Below are 13166 nucleotides of genomic sequence, written 5' to 3'. Positions count from 1 at the left end.
TTAGGCTTGTGATAAATCAAGAGCAGTAAGCCATAGAAAAAACCTTGGGGAGATCAAGCCTAAGTTTGAATGTAACACTAAACCAAATCAAGGCTTAGCTCACAGCAGTGCAGCAGAACTGGAGGAGGAGTGATGTGGCTGTTATCTCCTTTCTAGGAACCCACATATTTGCTTGTTCCCAATAAACCATGGTTTGAATTGTGTGAACTGTGCCACTGTAACTATAAGGGAAGGGTGGAGGAGATGCAACATAGTCCCCAAGAAAAGTATTCTACTTTTCCCCATTAAGAGTAGATAGCAGTTAGTCGCAAATAAGGAAGAAAGGCTGAACCTGCACCACAGTTACCACTGAGACTGGTGCTGAAGGCAGGATCCTTCCTCCCAAATATTCCATGCGTGCCTAATAGTGCCTATTGAATTATGGGAGAAAGCAAAGGTTTCCAATAGGAAATGTGCCTGAACAGGGGGAAATTGCTGATTGTTGTCGCAAAACTGCTTCCAAATATGCTGTGAAAGGCCAGGGGTATCCCAAATCATTCTCGTAGTGAAAAAGTCATTAGATAGGATGGGAAAAGTCATTAGATAGGATGGGAAACCAGGACAATTCTAAACATCCTCTCCTCTAGGCAAGTCAAGAGGTGACAATTCCATCACTTTTTTGCTGTCATGACAACAGAACATGTGAACATACACTTGGACACTGTGATTGGAAGTTTGTGGGAGAAAGTAATTCTGTATATTATTTTGATATATACTTGTATAATAATATGTGGGAAAGGGCAAGACAACATCACTAGCTATTTCTCAGTTGATAGATTTTCTGAGACTACTAGAGTGTGCTAATTCACCCGAAGTCAACTCAGATGGCTCAAACAAATTAGTCATATCACACTTGTCTGGGAAAGGAAAAAAAGACACCCACACTCCAGTAAACACAAGCCACTCTGATTTGAAGGAAAATTACTCCCTGTCCCCACATGCCAAAAATAAATGCAAGTTAAAAGTACATTTCATTTTTGAAATTTGCATGAGAAAAATGTTTATGGAACCAACACGCCTCAATCTTGGTTATTCAAATATCTTGATTGATTGAATTCATTTATGTCCCTCATGTCAGTGCAGCTACTGGGGACATTACTCCTATTTAACTGCGAGTATCCTTGGAGTTGTCAACTTTTCAACTGGCTGTTGTAAATATGTCTCTTAGTAGAAGGTTGATGCACCAAGATTAGCAAGTGATAATATTATTTCCATGCCATGAAAGTTTCAGGAATCGCTTCAGTTTGAACTTTCAAGGATTTCATGGTTTCTTTACCCATCCAAACCTTCAAAAACCTTCAATTTAAGGGTTTATCATGGCACACAATTTCTTCTCCGCACTGAGCATGTGGACTCAAACTACATCAGCTCCACCTAGCAGGTGTAAACAAAAAGGGATAGGCCTCAATTTGACTGATATAAAAAACAATTGGCAAGTAAATGGCTATAGCTAGCAAGAAGCATAAACAGAGTAGGATGGCTTATTATACCAGAACACTCTGTTGAGAAAATACCCATCAGTTATCTAACCATGCAAAAGGATACCGGTATATTCACATGTCACAACACAGGGAGCTTTCCAGTCTTACATGGAAAAAGATGTCCCTTTAAATGTCTGCTGAGGAAAATGTGTTTTACAGAATCCAAAACCGGTTTCAGTCATGATCCCATACCTTAAATACTTCATGAGTGTGATGCCCAGCCTTCATTATTCTATAGACACTATAGGGTGGACCACCGCATGCTTTCAACCAACCTTTTATCAACTGCTTTTGAGATCAGTATAAGGTACACCTCTACAGTGGCAACAGAGCACGCAAATAAAAAGTCCTCTTATTCAACCATTGTATTTCTTCACTTGAAAAAAATACTCCAAATAATACTTGAATCTGTGCATTATGTCCTACACACTTCCTTCAAGACAAAATCTAGCATGGACTAACTGATAGGGTGTTGGACTTGAGATGAAATTTCTGCTTAGCCATGAACCCCTTGGATGCTTGGACAAGTAACTGTCTTTATCCGAAACGACTGTTTTAGGTATAAACAGCATAAAGCCAGGAAAGCAATATGCACATTAAAAGCGCAAAAGAAACGATTATTAGTAACAACCACTGCCAACAGTACAATCTGAAAAAACACCTAATTATGCTGAATACTGTATTTGGATTTAATGCTGCTTACTCATCAAGGCATTCAGATGTCACTTCCATATAAGAAAGTTGTAGATCAATATGTAATGATGAACATACACTTTATGTGAACTGAAGAGTGGTGATCATGTGTGTCTTTTCAGTGAAATCATGTGCCTTTGACAACTGGATGTGAGAATTTTCATACAGATTTCACACAAAAAGAAACTTCAGAATATTCCTTATATATGCAGCAGTTCTGTGGTGGCTCGTGTAGATTGTCACCCAGTTGGTCAGGTAGTAGGATAAATGGGTCAGAGTATGTATAATATTGATAAGTACACTAATGATTGCCTTTTAGAGACTAACACAAATCAATGTGCATGGTAGTAATTCTACTGTTTGTAATATTTAACAGTGCTGAAATCCAATGGAATGAGGACCAGGCCAGTCAATTTAGTTTCTGTGCAGTCCTTTGAGGAGTTGCATTCTGTAATGGCCTGGATCCGCCTCTAAAGTTCCCCACCGAGGTGCCCAGCCTGCACTAACCGTGAGGGGTTGTTCTGGAGCATGTTGACATACAACCCAATGAGAACATGTTCATCAGCCAGCCTGTCTGCAACATCGAGGCTATACTGTAACCTGAAACAGGGTTGGGGGGAAAAGGGTATAGTCCGGACAGACAAAGAGAAATAAACAGAGAAAGCAGGAGCAAGTAAGAGTGTGAAATGGGAATTTGTAAATGAGCAGTCAAATGTATTTTTTCTTCTTCATAAAACAAGTGTTGAAATGGTTATCAATTCCATCCAATCAAGGTAGAACTTAGAGATATTAAGAAAGTGGGCCTGCAAGACAAGAATATCAGCACCTACAAAAACTAAAGAAGCAGAGATGTTCAAGGACCATGCAGGATCTGGCCTTGGATTAGTGCTACAATGAAGCATAATTTAGAATATAAGAAATTGCTAACCTTCAGCTCAAATTCTAAGCACACTTATTTTAAAGGGGAATTCAACTGACATTAGTCAGGCGAGCCAATCTACACATGCAAAAAGAAAAGCCAACAACCATGTGACACAGTTCTTAGAACAAACCATTTCAAATGATATGTAGAAGACTACATGTCATAATGCTTGCCCATGCAAAATGTTTTTTGGACCTAGCAAACTAGTGGTTAGGTTAGAACACTCTCACACAATGTGCAAGGTTTTTGTGGCTGGGTATGTTTTGATGCGAGGGGTCAAACAAACATGTGACTTCCCCCAGAGGCATAGCTTGGGGGTAGGGGCACACTGGGCACCACACTGTGGGGGTGGCACTTACAGCACAAGCCACATGTCTCTCCTGGGAGTGATGTGGTGGCTCGGGTGCCTGCAGGCTCTGAGCTGCCTGAAACAGCAACGTGGGGCTTGCGTCTACACTACAGCTGAGGGGGAGGTGGCCTCCATGGGGACTCCACTTGCCCCTCCCTGTGGGCAGCTTGTGCCACCCCAGGCACCCAAGCAGTTAGCTATGCCACTGATTTCCCCAATACAGAATGAAATGCTACAGTCCTAGGAACTGTGCACTGTATTATCTGTCGATCTGTATGGATTGGCTCTTAGGACTGAAGTGCAAAATTTAACTATGCGTACACAAATCTACATCAAAATGTAGAATTACCTGTATTTTAAGATGTCATAGCAAGACCTCAAGTGTGCTACTATATTTCATATGTCTTGGTTTATTTGTGCTTGGTCCAGCTGGCAGATAAATTATGAGGAAATTAAAATTCTCCAGTTGATACGTTTTGTGGAATGCACAGTATAGTCAGAGGAGAAGGCATTTGCTTTAGTTGTGTTAGTGCAAGCTACTGATGCACCTTTTAAAACTTACCCTTTGCCTTTCAAAAAAGCTGGAGCAGCCCTAGCCAGCAATTTGTTCTGCTCTACTTCATTATTCTTGTAAGGAGAGCTAGTTAATGAGACAGGACAACTAAGACAGTAAACCATGAAGGCTGAAATCCACTGAACTCTACAACATAGGTAAGTGATTTAAATAACAGATAATGCTAAAATTGCTCTAAAAGTCTAAAACAGACTATCAGATTTGTACAAAACAGAATGGTGATTTTCTATGAGTCTACTTCTTTGATTTATAAACATTTTAGAGGAAGCTGATACATCATAAGCTTCAGCCAAAATGGTTTCTAAAACACCTATTTAAATTGTAATCCTACACATATCCGCTCAAAAATAAGATCCACCGAGCTCATTGGAGCTTAGGAAGGTACATTTGGGTTTCCAGCCTTAACTTGTTAAGCTGCAAGCCACGTACTGTGTGAAGTGAGACTTAATGCTGCCAACTCTTTAGAAAGCATTTTCTAGGGTAGCATTTCAGCTAGGCTGGGTGGGGATGAAGTTAAGACACAGTTCTTCTCTTTGCCATTATAGAAGGATATTCTCCCCATTATGGATGATCTCCAAAAAAATGTTCACATTGAACAAATATTTTTAAAATGACCTCTGATTTAAACATAGGAAAGCATTACGATCTTATATGGTGCTCTACCATGCTTATTCGCTACTGTATTCTTTTACGTTTGCATTTTTATGTTTAAATATATTCAGAACCACAACATTTCTTGATGCAATTCTGAAACACGGCATAAATACTTTCTTTTCTGCTCCAGGTTTTCCATTCCGATTTATCCATTCCACAGCAATATTTTCATGCCAGCTATTATAAATAAAATGCATATTATAGCCAAAGGGCTGTTTGTCACGTAGAGGAATGGATTTCTCCATTTACAACATCAAATAAGAGGCGATTAAAGTAGTCGTGGTATAATGGAGAAAAGAATCCTTTACTTACTAAAGTATGGGTACTGAAGTCTGTTTGGGTTCCACTGAAACTGATGGCTTAGCAGTGAATATTTTACCACACTAATTTGGAAGCAGTTTCCTGTGAAATCAGTGATATCTGCTTCACATAGTGGGAATTATATGAAAATCTACGGCGCTCCATTGTTCAACTGGAACTCCATGAGTGCAAGGGAATACGCTATTCTTTTTTTTATACTGGGAATGTTCTATGTAAAGGAGAATTGTTCCACGCGCACAATGTAAGTCTTCAAATTTCAGAAGAAGAGCAGCACTTCATATGCACATTGGGGGCCCCATATCTGTATCTAGGCCACAGGATCCTGGTGAACACATCAGGTTAAAGATGATATAGTGTCTGTTCCTAGTTATGTTCACCACTCAGTACCACTCCAGAAAAGTTATCTATCTGTGGACTTTCTTTCATGCTTCTAGAATCTGAAACAGATTCCAGTCTCCAGTTCTACTTATCTTGTGGGTGACACAGGCTTTTGCAGCATGGTTGGCCTTACCATGCATGCACAGATCTCTGTGTCAATGTGGTGCATTCATACCATTGTAGAATGCAGGTGGGGGAATCCCCAAAGCAAGCAGAAAACTCTCCAACATGGTGATTATCTACAGCTGTGTACAAATAGCCTATCTATTTTACACTCTCTGTAATGCACTGGAGTGTTGTATGGTGGGGGCAAAGGCAAGGGAAGCAGGGAGACAGCAGCCACCAGACACAAAAAAGTGCAGAGAATACTTAGGTAAAATTCTCCCGAGCTGTTATGCTTTTTCTAGTTAGGTGAGAAAAAGAAATGTCCCAGAAATCATCTCAGAAAAAAATATGTTCTGAGAGATTTCATCTCAGCTCTAGCTATATCATGTAACTTGTATGTTGGCATTCGTTTTTCATCAACTAACTGAATAAAAGTGCAAAGAGAGGCGGTATTTAAGTAACATAGCAAATCAAAATGATGCCATATTCAACTCCACAAAGGTGAGAAAAATCACCACCTGTTCTAGACTTCTCAGGTTGCCAGTGATCTTGCTTCCTTACAAAGATTTGTGCTAGCACTGGATCAGTGAAATCTTTTCTCAGTCACAAACATGCCCTGAGAAAGGTTTTTTTTTAAAAAATAAAAAAACATACTTTGATATTAATAGAAGGCAGTAGCTAAGCTATGGAAGAGAAATCTGCTTTCAACCTAGTTAAACAAGGCATAATTCCAACATGAACACAATAAGGGACCTACTAAGGCTCCCTATCCAAGGCCCAGAAGAAGCTATTATCACTCTCTCTTTTAATATTAAGGCCTGGGAGCTAGCCTAGAATTGCATTAGCTGATACGTTCACAGATATGGACCATACAAATGCTACCTCAAAAATGATATTGTACAGGTGGAAAAGGTACAGAAAAGGGCAAATGATCACAGGACTGGAAAGAGGAAACTTTACAACACCTGAGATTTTTATTTTTTTTAGTCTGGAAATAGAGTGGGCATTATAGAGGTGTATATAAGTATTCAAAGTATGGATAGTGATATTTATTTCCCCCTCTCTCATTGTTCTAGAACCCGTGCCATCCAGTAAAGGTGAATTGGAAGATTCAGTACAGACAAATACAGTTCAGATATGGAATTCAATCCCACCAAATGGTAGTAATGACCAGAGGATAAGACTAGCTATGATGGAAGCACACTATGTCCACTGCTTGAAGCAGTGTACCTCTGAATACTAGATGTTGGCAGCAGAAGTGGGGAAAGTGCTGCTGTATTCAGGTTCTGCTTGGGGAGTTTCACACAGATCTTTGTATGTTCTTTTATGTGCTGGTCAAAGGGAACCTTTGAATTTTTTCTTTGAAAGCAGACCCAGTGGTGGAGAAAGGGGTGTGTGTGGGGGTGCGGTCCACCCCGAGTGTCATCTCTCTCTCTCTCTCTCTGTGTGAGAGAGAGTGTGTGACAAAATGAGTAGTTGTTTTTTTTAAGGGCTCACGAATTTTTTTTAGGAGTGAGGTGGTGGCTTAGGCGCCTGCAGGTTCTGCGCTGCCTGAAATGGCAGCGTAGGACTTGTGTCTGCCTACTGCCTCTCCCTCAGCTGCCCTACAGCTGAGGGGGAGGCAGCGGACAGGCTCCAAGTGTTGGAGAGGCTTGCCCTGCCCCCACGGGCGCGGACTGCCCCGCCCCCAGCTGCAGGACATGCCCCCACACCAGGCACCCGAGCAGCTAGCTATGCCGCTGAGCAGACCACCATATTTTGCTTATAAAAGTCTCCTCAGTTATGTGACATAGGCAACTCCTGTTCAGGAAAAAAAAAAACACGTTTAAAGACTCTATTGGGCTCATAGGGTTAATTTCACAGTCGGACACGACTGAACGACTGAACAACAACAAATAATATATTAATGGAAGTGTAGGATGATATTGCATCGTTTTGAAGACTGACAATTTATTGTGTGCGCGCACACATGCACTTCTTCCTATCTTGACTTACATTTTATATCAGTTTGATGTAACAGTTTGGTTTTAGTTGCTCAGTTATAAAAATGGCATGAGTAAGCTTTAAGCTATCTAACAGGAGTGTGACATCTACCATTTTCTGAAATGAGTCTAACATACACAACTAACTGGATCATTTATGGTCCTTGTCCAAGGTTGTTGTTTCTAAACTTTTTCACCAGTAACCTCTTAGTTGCTTTTACCAAGAGAGAAAATATCATGCTTTAATAATAATAATAATCCTGTCCCAGAAAAAGCACCCAGGGGTTTAACAAAGTAACTTTGAGTCTAACACCCAGTATTCAAAATAGGGGTGTTTGTACATGGCACGCAGAAACCATTATTAAAATATCACATCTCTGCATAGATTCCACAAAGCTACTTTCTGAACATATGCATTATTATATATTTTCTTCACTTCTAACCTAAGAGCATAGAATTGGCACTAAAATTTCCATTCAAAATTGTGCCCGTTCACATATTCACTAAACAGTGCATCAAAAAATTAAAAATTCACATTTATATTTGTATTCTGAGCCCTTGGCCCAATTTAAAGTGAGTTTACAGTTCAATATCTATGACACAGTAATTCACAAGTGATAAAATTTGCTTGTAAAAATGCCCTCTGTGGACTAACTGGCTTTAATTAATTATGTGAAAAATCAAGATAGGTATGGTTCACACATGCAGTTTTTTATGCTTGTTCCTGGACCTCCAAAATTGCATATACGTAACAAAGAACATAAAACTAGCCCTGTTGGAAGAAACCAACAGGTCCATCTAGTCAACATGCTTTAAGCAACAATGGCCAATCAGATGCTTCTGGGAAGCCCACAAGTAGGGGATGAAGAACAGGTAGTTTCACCATACAAATGGGGGCAACACCAGAATATTTATGTGTAAGTTATTTGAGCACCATGTTATTCAAGCATCACTGATGAATGTATGAATCAGTGCTATACACTAGAATTCCATGGGAAAAATATTTATGGGAAGTAAAGTGAAAGAGCAACATAGACTCATTATTAGATTTCATTACACTGGATAGTAAATTACTGTCAAAGAGTACAGATCCTCTAAAATATAATGTTGTCCACAGTGAATAAAGAGCAAGAAATATGTGGTGTACAGTGAACTCAAGTGATATTAAAAGCATTGATTTTATACAGGCATTTCACACTTACTGCGAGACATTCTTCACTACTATAACATAAAAGATGCTGATGCTGCTATTTTACTAAATTGTTTTGTTACCTTCTTAGTAAGTCAGGGTCACAAACAACAGAATGTATGTAATAACATTCAAGAAACACACAGAACTGCTCAGATAAAAAGCAGGTTTTATAGATTTCCAAGTTTCATGTTAAAATAAGACTTCTGCACAACTAACCATCTACTTAAATGTTTACAGTATATTTCAATGTCTCGTCACAAACGGCAGCTTCAGCGGCAAGCTGCAGTGTGTGTGTGATATATTTCAGCAGGGAAACAGCACCAGATGAAAAGGTTAAATCCTATCCCCGTGCTGTCAATCTGGATCATTGCCACTGCAGTTGCTTTTGTAAAGAAAAATGTATGGGGAATCCCAAGCACAGGACTCGAACACACCATTAAAACAACTTCTATTTTAACCCTCTGTAGTCCTTAGTGCGTCCACTGGCTATTAGGGACACTGAGAGGCATCACTTACAGCTGTGCTGATTGTACATAATTTAACATTGCCCACTCTGCAACTGGTTTGCCAAGCCAACCTCATCTATATGTGGGAAGCTACATCCCTGTGTGAATTGGTGTGCCTTTGTTAGGATTATGTAGCTTCTTTTTGAGCTGCGTTTTGGAAGAAAGGCACTAAAATTAAACTAGACAGGTCAGCAGGCCTAAGGGTTAAACTGTGGCAAGTGCATGTTATTCATTTAAATACTTGCCCTGTGCAAAATGCAAGATAAAAGGACAGTTCAAGCTGAGCATGAGATCCATTTGAAGTCTCATTAAAACCACAGTATTCCTTTGTCTAAAAAACAACCCCCGTTAGTACTTCTGAAGAATGACTAATATATTAATGTACTGATTTTAATGTACTAGCTACAGAACTACATCAGTTAATAGTTTAGTGCTCTTCTTATACTGACCGTAAATTGTTGTGAAGCTGATTTACATACAGCTTTATAAGAGAGTGCTCATCAGCCACAGGACTGGCTACATTTATACCCTCAAGTAACCTGAATGATTCAAACAATGAAATCTCATTAACAGTCTGTGCAAACAGAAACACATGGGGATATGTTTGGTGGGAAAAGCATTTAGTTTACAACCATAGTGGATAGGATACTGACATAAATGAATGAATGAATGTTTCAGGTTAATAAGGACTGGAAGCAAAAAAACAACAACACAAAAACAAAAAACCTTAAAAAAAACCCCACCACGATTGGATCAGACTGCACATTAATTCACTGAGATGTCATTGGGAGAGGGAAAGAAACATAAGGTTCAAAGAAAATGTAGACAAGTGACCTCTGGGATCCATCACAGAATAGGACAACAGTTGACGTTAAGACAATGGATAACAAAACTAGGCTGGCAATAAAGGGGATTGAACCTCAATATTCAGGTAATAAGCCTCCTTGCACCTAGGAAGTTGTTATTCCATCCATGCCCAATTCATAGTACTTGAACATGGAGTACAACCAACCTTTGCATACAAACATTAAGAAACAGCTTACCAGGTGAGGCAAAGCTGCTATGCTGGCTTCCTGGCCAAGTGGGTTGCTGTTGCTTATTCGGATTGAGAGTGGCAAGTAGGAGGGAGGTTGGCACAGGGCAAACACTCAGGCAGAGCCAATCCAGTGCTCCTGCCAGTGCATTGGGCCAACCTCCCTGTCACCGTCCCTTTCTCGGGAAGCAACAGTGGCCAACCTATGGGGAAGCTATCATAGAGGCTCAATGCTGCCCAGCAAGCCATTTCAACAAACATCTTGGAATCTCCCTTACTTTACTTAAATACACAAAGGATGGCAAACATATTGCCCTGCTATCAGGGAGGCAAGCCAGGTGCATCATATTAGGTAGGCAGCACTGGATTTAGGACAGTGCAACTGCTTCACCCACACAGGGCACCGAGCTGAGGGGGCACAAAATAAATAGATAAATAAATAGATAGATAGATAGATAGATAGATAGATAAATAATATTGCCACCACCATATTGATCTATTAAAAAGCAACTGTGCCAAAATGAATTATTGTGAAACTAGGACATATTTAGGGGACGTGCCCAATTTTGTTCTTTGCCGAGGGCATCATATTATCAAAGTTTGCCCCTGTGGTGGGGCAGAGCAATGCTTTGTAAGACATGGAGACATCTAACCTGCAGCTTAATAAATGCAGAGTGGATACAAGAGGAGCAGAAGGTCTGAAGGAGGTAAAGTGAGGAGAGATGGTCAGAGAAATTGAGATACAGTCAGAAAGGAGTATAAGTGAAGCAGTGCAGAGAAAGAAAGAAAAAAACACTGGTAAGAGGGAAAGAGGGAGAGGCTAGAGGCAAAGAAGTGGGTGTAATTAAAGGCAGTAGGAGGATAGTGAGAGATTGAAAAGTTAGAATAGAGACTGAGAAAAGAAGCAAGAGCAGCAAGGAGGGAGCAAAGAGTGAAAAAGACAGTGAAGTGGAAGGGACCGAGCAAGCCCTGCTCCAAAAGAGCAACTGACAGGTTAGAGGGGCAATAAAAGGAATTGTGAAGGGTGACTTAAACCATCTCAGTGGCAAGCTATCAAGGAACACAAAATAAGTGGGTGTTTGCCAGGATTCAGGTTACATAGAATCCTTAAATCATTGTGTGTGTGTTTTTTCATATCAGCACCAGGTCCTCATCTTGGTATTTAAGTGCCTACAGTCTGCTTCCAAGGATACTTTCAGATGTATCCTGTGGAAGCTTCAACCCTCTGGATTAAACTGATTATGGATTGCATCCCAACGCATTCCATACTGTGGCCATGCTTCTCAAACCAGTCCTATTGCTAATCTCTATGGTCACAGTTGACTTGGATTGATTAGAGATGAACGGATCATTCTCTCTCTGGTCCATGTAATTTTTGCATGGGTTCACCTGTAGATGCATTGCAGCCCATTTCCACATTAATCTGTGATTTTTAAAAAAATAAATAAAAGAAATCTGCATGCGCACACATAAAAATCACATTTTAACATGTATTTTAAAATGTATTTCCTCTTAAAATATGCATTTTAAAACATACTTGATTATTTGTTTGTCAAGACCTGCTAAATGCAATGGGAAGCTATATTTTCATCTGCATGTTAGTCCAGGAAGTGTGGATCAGGTCAGTTCATATATGAATTTGCAAAGACTGGGTTCCCCAAACATCCCTAATTCTGCGTCACTAGAACAAAAAAATAAAAAGGACCTAAACGAGCAACTCTACGGATCAAATCCAATGCTTCAATTTCAACAAACAATGTTATGTTGGAGAATTAATAGCAAGCTCAATGACTCATCTTTCCTCATCTTGTATACTCATCTTCAGAGGTAACTTCTTGGTTTGTTATATCACAGTTTCCCTGTGATTTCCAAGCCAGGAGACTGTGGTTTAAGTGTTCCCTACAAACCAGGATTGCAAACTGGGATCCAACTATGGTTTACAATCCTGGTTTGTATAGAATACTTAAATCACTGTTTCTTAGTTTGTATGTCACAGAAAACTGGCTTAATAACCAAGGGAGACTTGTGAGAGGAGGAGGAAGGAGAGAAAAGCGAGTTATTGAGGTTGTTGCTCATTCTTCCCCCCAACAAATCTGTGATTTGGAGTGGAGATGTATATCCCTGTATTCACGTGCATCTCTGAACCCAGGGCATGGTTTGAAAGCACAGGATGTAGCAAACCTGATGAAACAAAGCAGATTTGGAAGAAAAGTGGAGATATTAATGTAACAGCTAAGTTTAGTTTCTCAGTTTAAAACAATGAAGATATTGAGCATTCTATGCCTGTTTTCCATTATTGCTTTCATGAATTTTGAGAAGAAGTTATACAATAAAACAGGTATTTGAGAACTCTTATTTGAAAACATATCAGGAAGAAGACTCACCTTCTGTTTGCGAAAGGGCTTCCTGAGGGAACAGAGTGGGAGAACAATGTGTCATTCATGCTGGTGACTGGTCTGGGAGGCCTTGACAAAAATACAGTTAAGAAGTATATTGTTTATCATCAGCATCAAATACAGAAGCTCAACACCCACAAATACATTTAGTCAATAAGTAGCTGGAATATTCTATTTTTGTACTCTAAATCTATATTTGAAAAAACAAAGGCTACAATCCTGAACACACTGGGTGTAATCTCCATTGAACTGGGACTTACTCCTGAGTAAACACTTGCACTTAACTTTTACATGCAGTAACAGACCTGAGTGTTAGAAAAACAGATTTTTTTATATTTTGAAGTATTCTGTGTGCAATTTGCTTACTCTTTATCCTGCTTCAGTAAAATCATTGACTGTGTTGTATTTTTGTAAAGCTAATGGAAGCAGTTCATAAAGTAGAATTGAAGTAGAATTGTTTCAACAGCCTACAAACTGTACAATTTGACTTCTTGTTGGTTTAACATTCTATTTTTTTTTAAAAAAAAGAAGCACACAGTCC

General features: G+C 39.6%; 1 protein-coding gene across 33 annotated transcripts in view; it reads right to left on the bottom strand.

Moving 5' to 3' along the window:
- Nucleotides 1-13166, bottom strand: part of DTNA (dystrobrevin alpha) — a 208643-nt gene that overhangs the window by 29562 nt on the left and 165915 nt on the right. For 16 of the 33 annotated variants that reach the window (XR_004427038.1, XR_004427037.1, XM_033155143.1 and 13 more), the window contains 4 exons: nucleotides 12614-12694; nucleotides 9646-9735; nucleotides 4047-4124; nucleotides 2721-2813 (listed from right to left, as the gene is read on the bottom strand). Coding sequence is in view for 31 of the 33 variants with exons in the window: in XM_033155143.1 (XP_033011034.1) it covers nucleotides 2721-2813; nucleotides 4047-4124; nucleotides 9646-9735; nucleotides 12614-12694 (342 nt within the window). In the remaining 2 variants the exon portion in view is untranslated. The remainder of the gene's footprint in view (nucleotides 1-2720; nucleotides 2814-4046; nucleotides 4125-9645; nucleotides 9736-12613; nucleotides 12695-13166) is intronic. The other 17 variants (XM_033155134.1, XM_033155136.1, XM_033155155.1 and 14 more) reach the window with 5 other exon arrangements.

Source organism: Lacerta agilis, chromosome 7, assembly GCF_009819535.1.
Source record: "Lacerta agilis isolate rLacAgi1 chromosome 7, rLacAgi1.pri, whole genome shotgun sequence".
NCBI classification, from domain to species: Eukaryota; Metazoa; Chordata; class Lepidosauria; order Squamata; family Lacertidae; genus Lacerta; species Lacerta agilis.
Note: the sequence above shows the minus strand (reverse complement) of the source record. Positions and strands in the feature narration are given on the sequence as shown.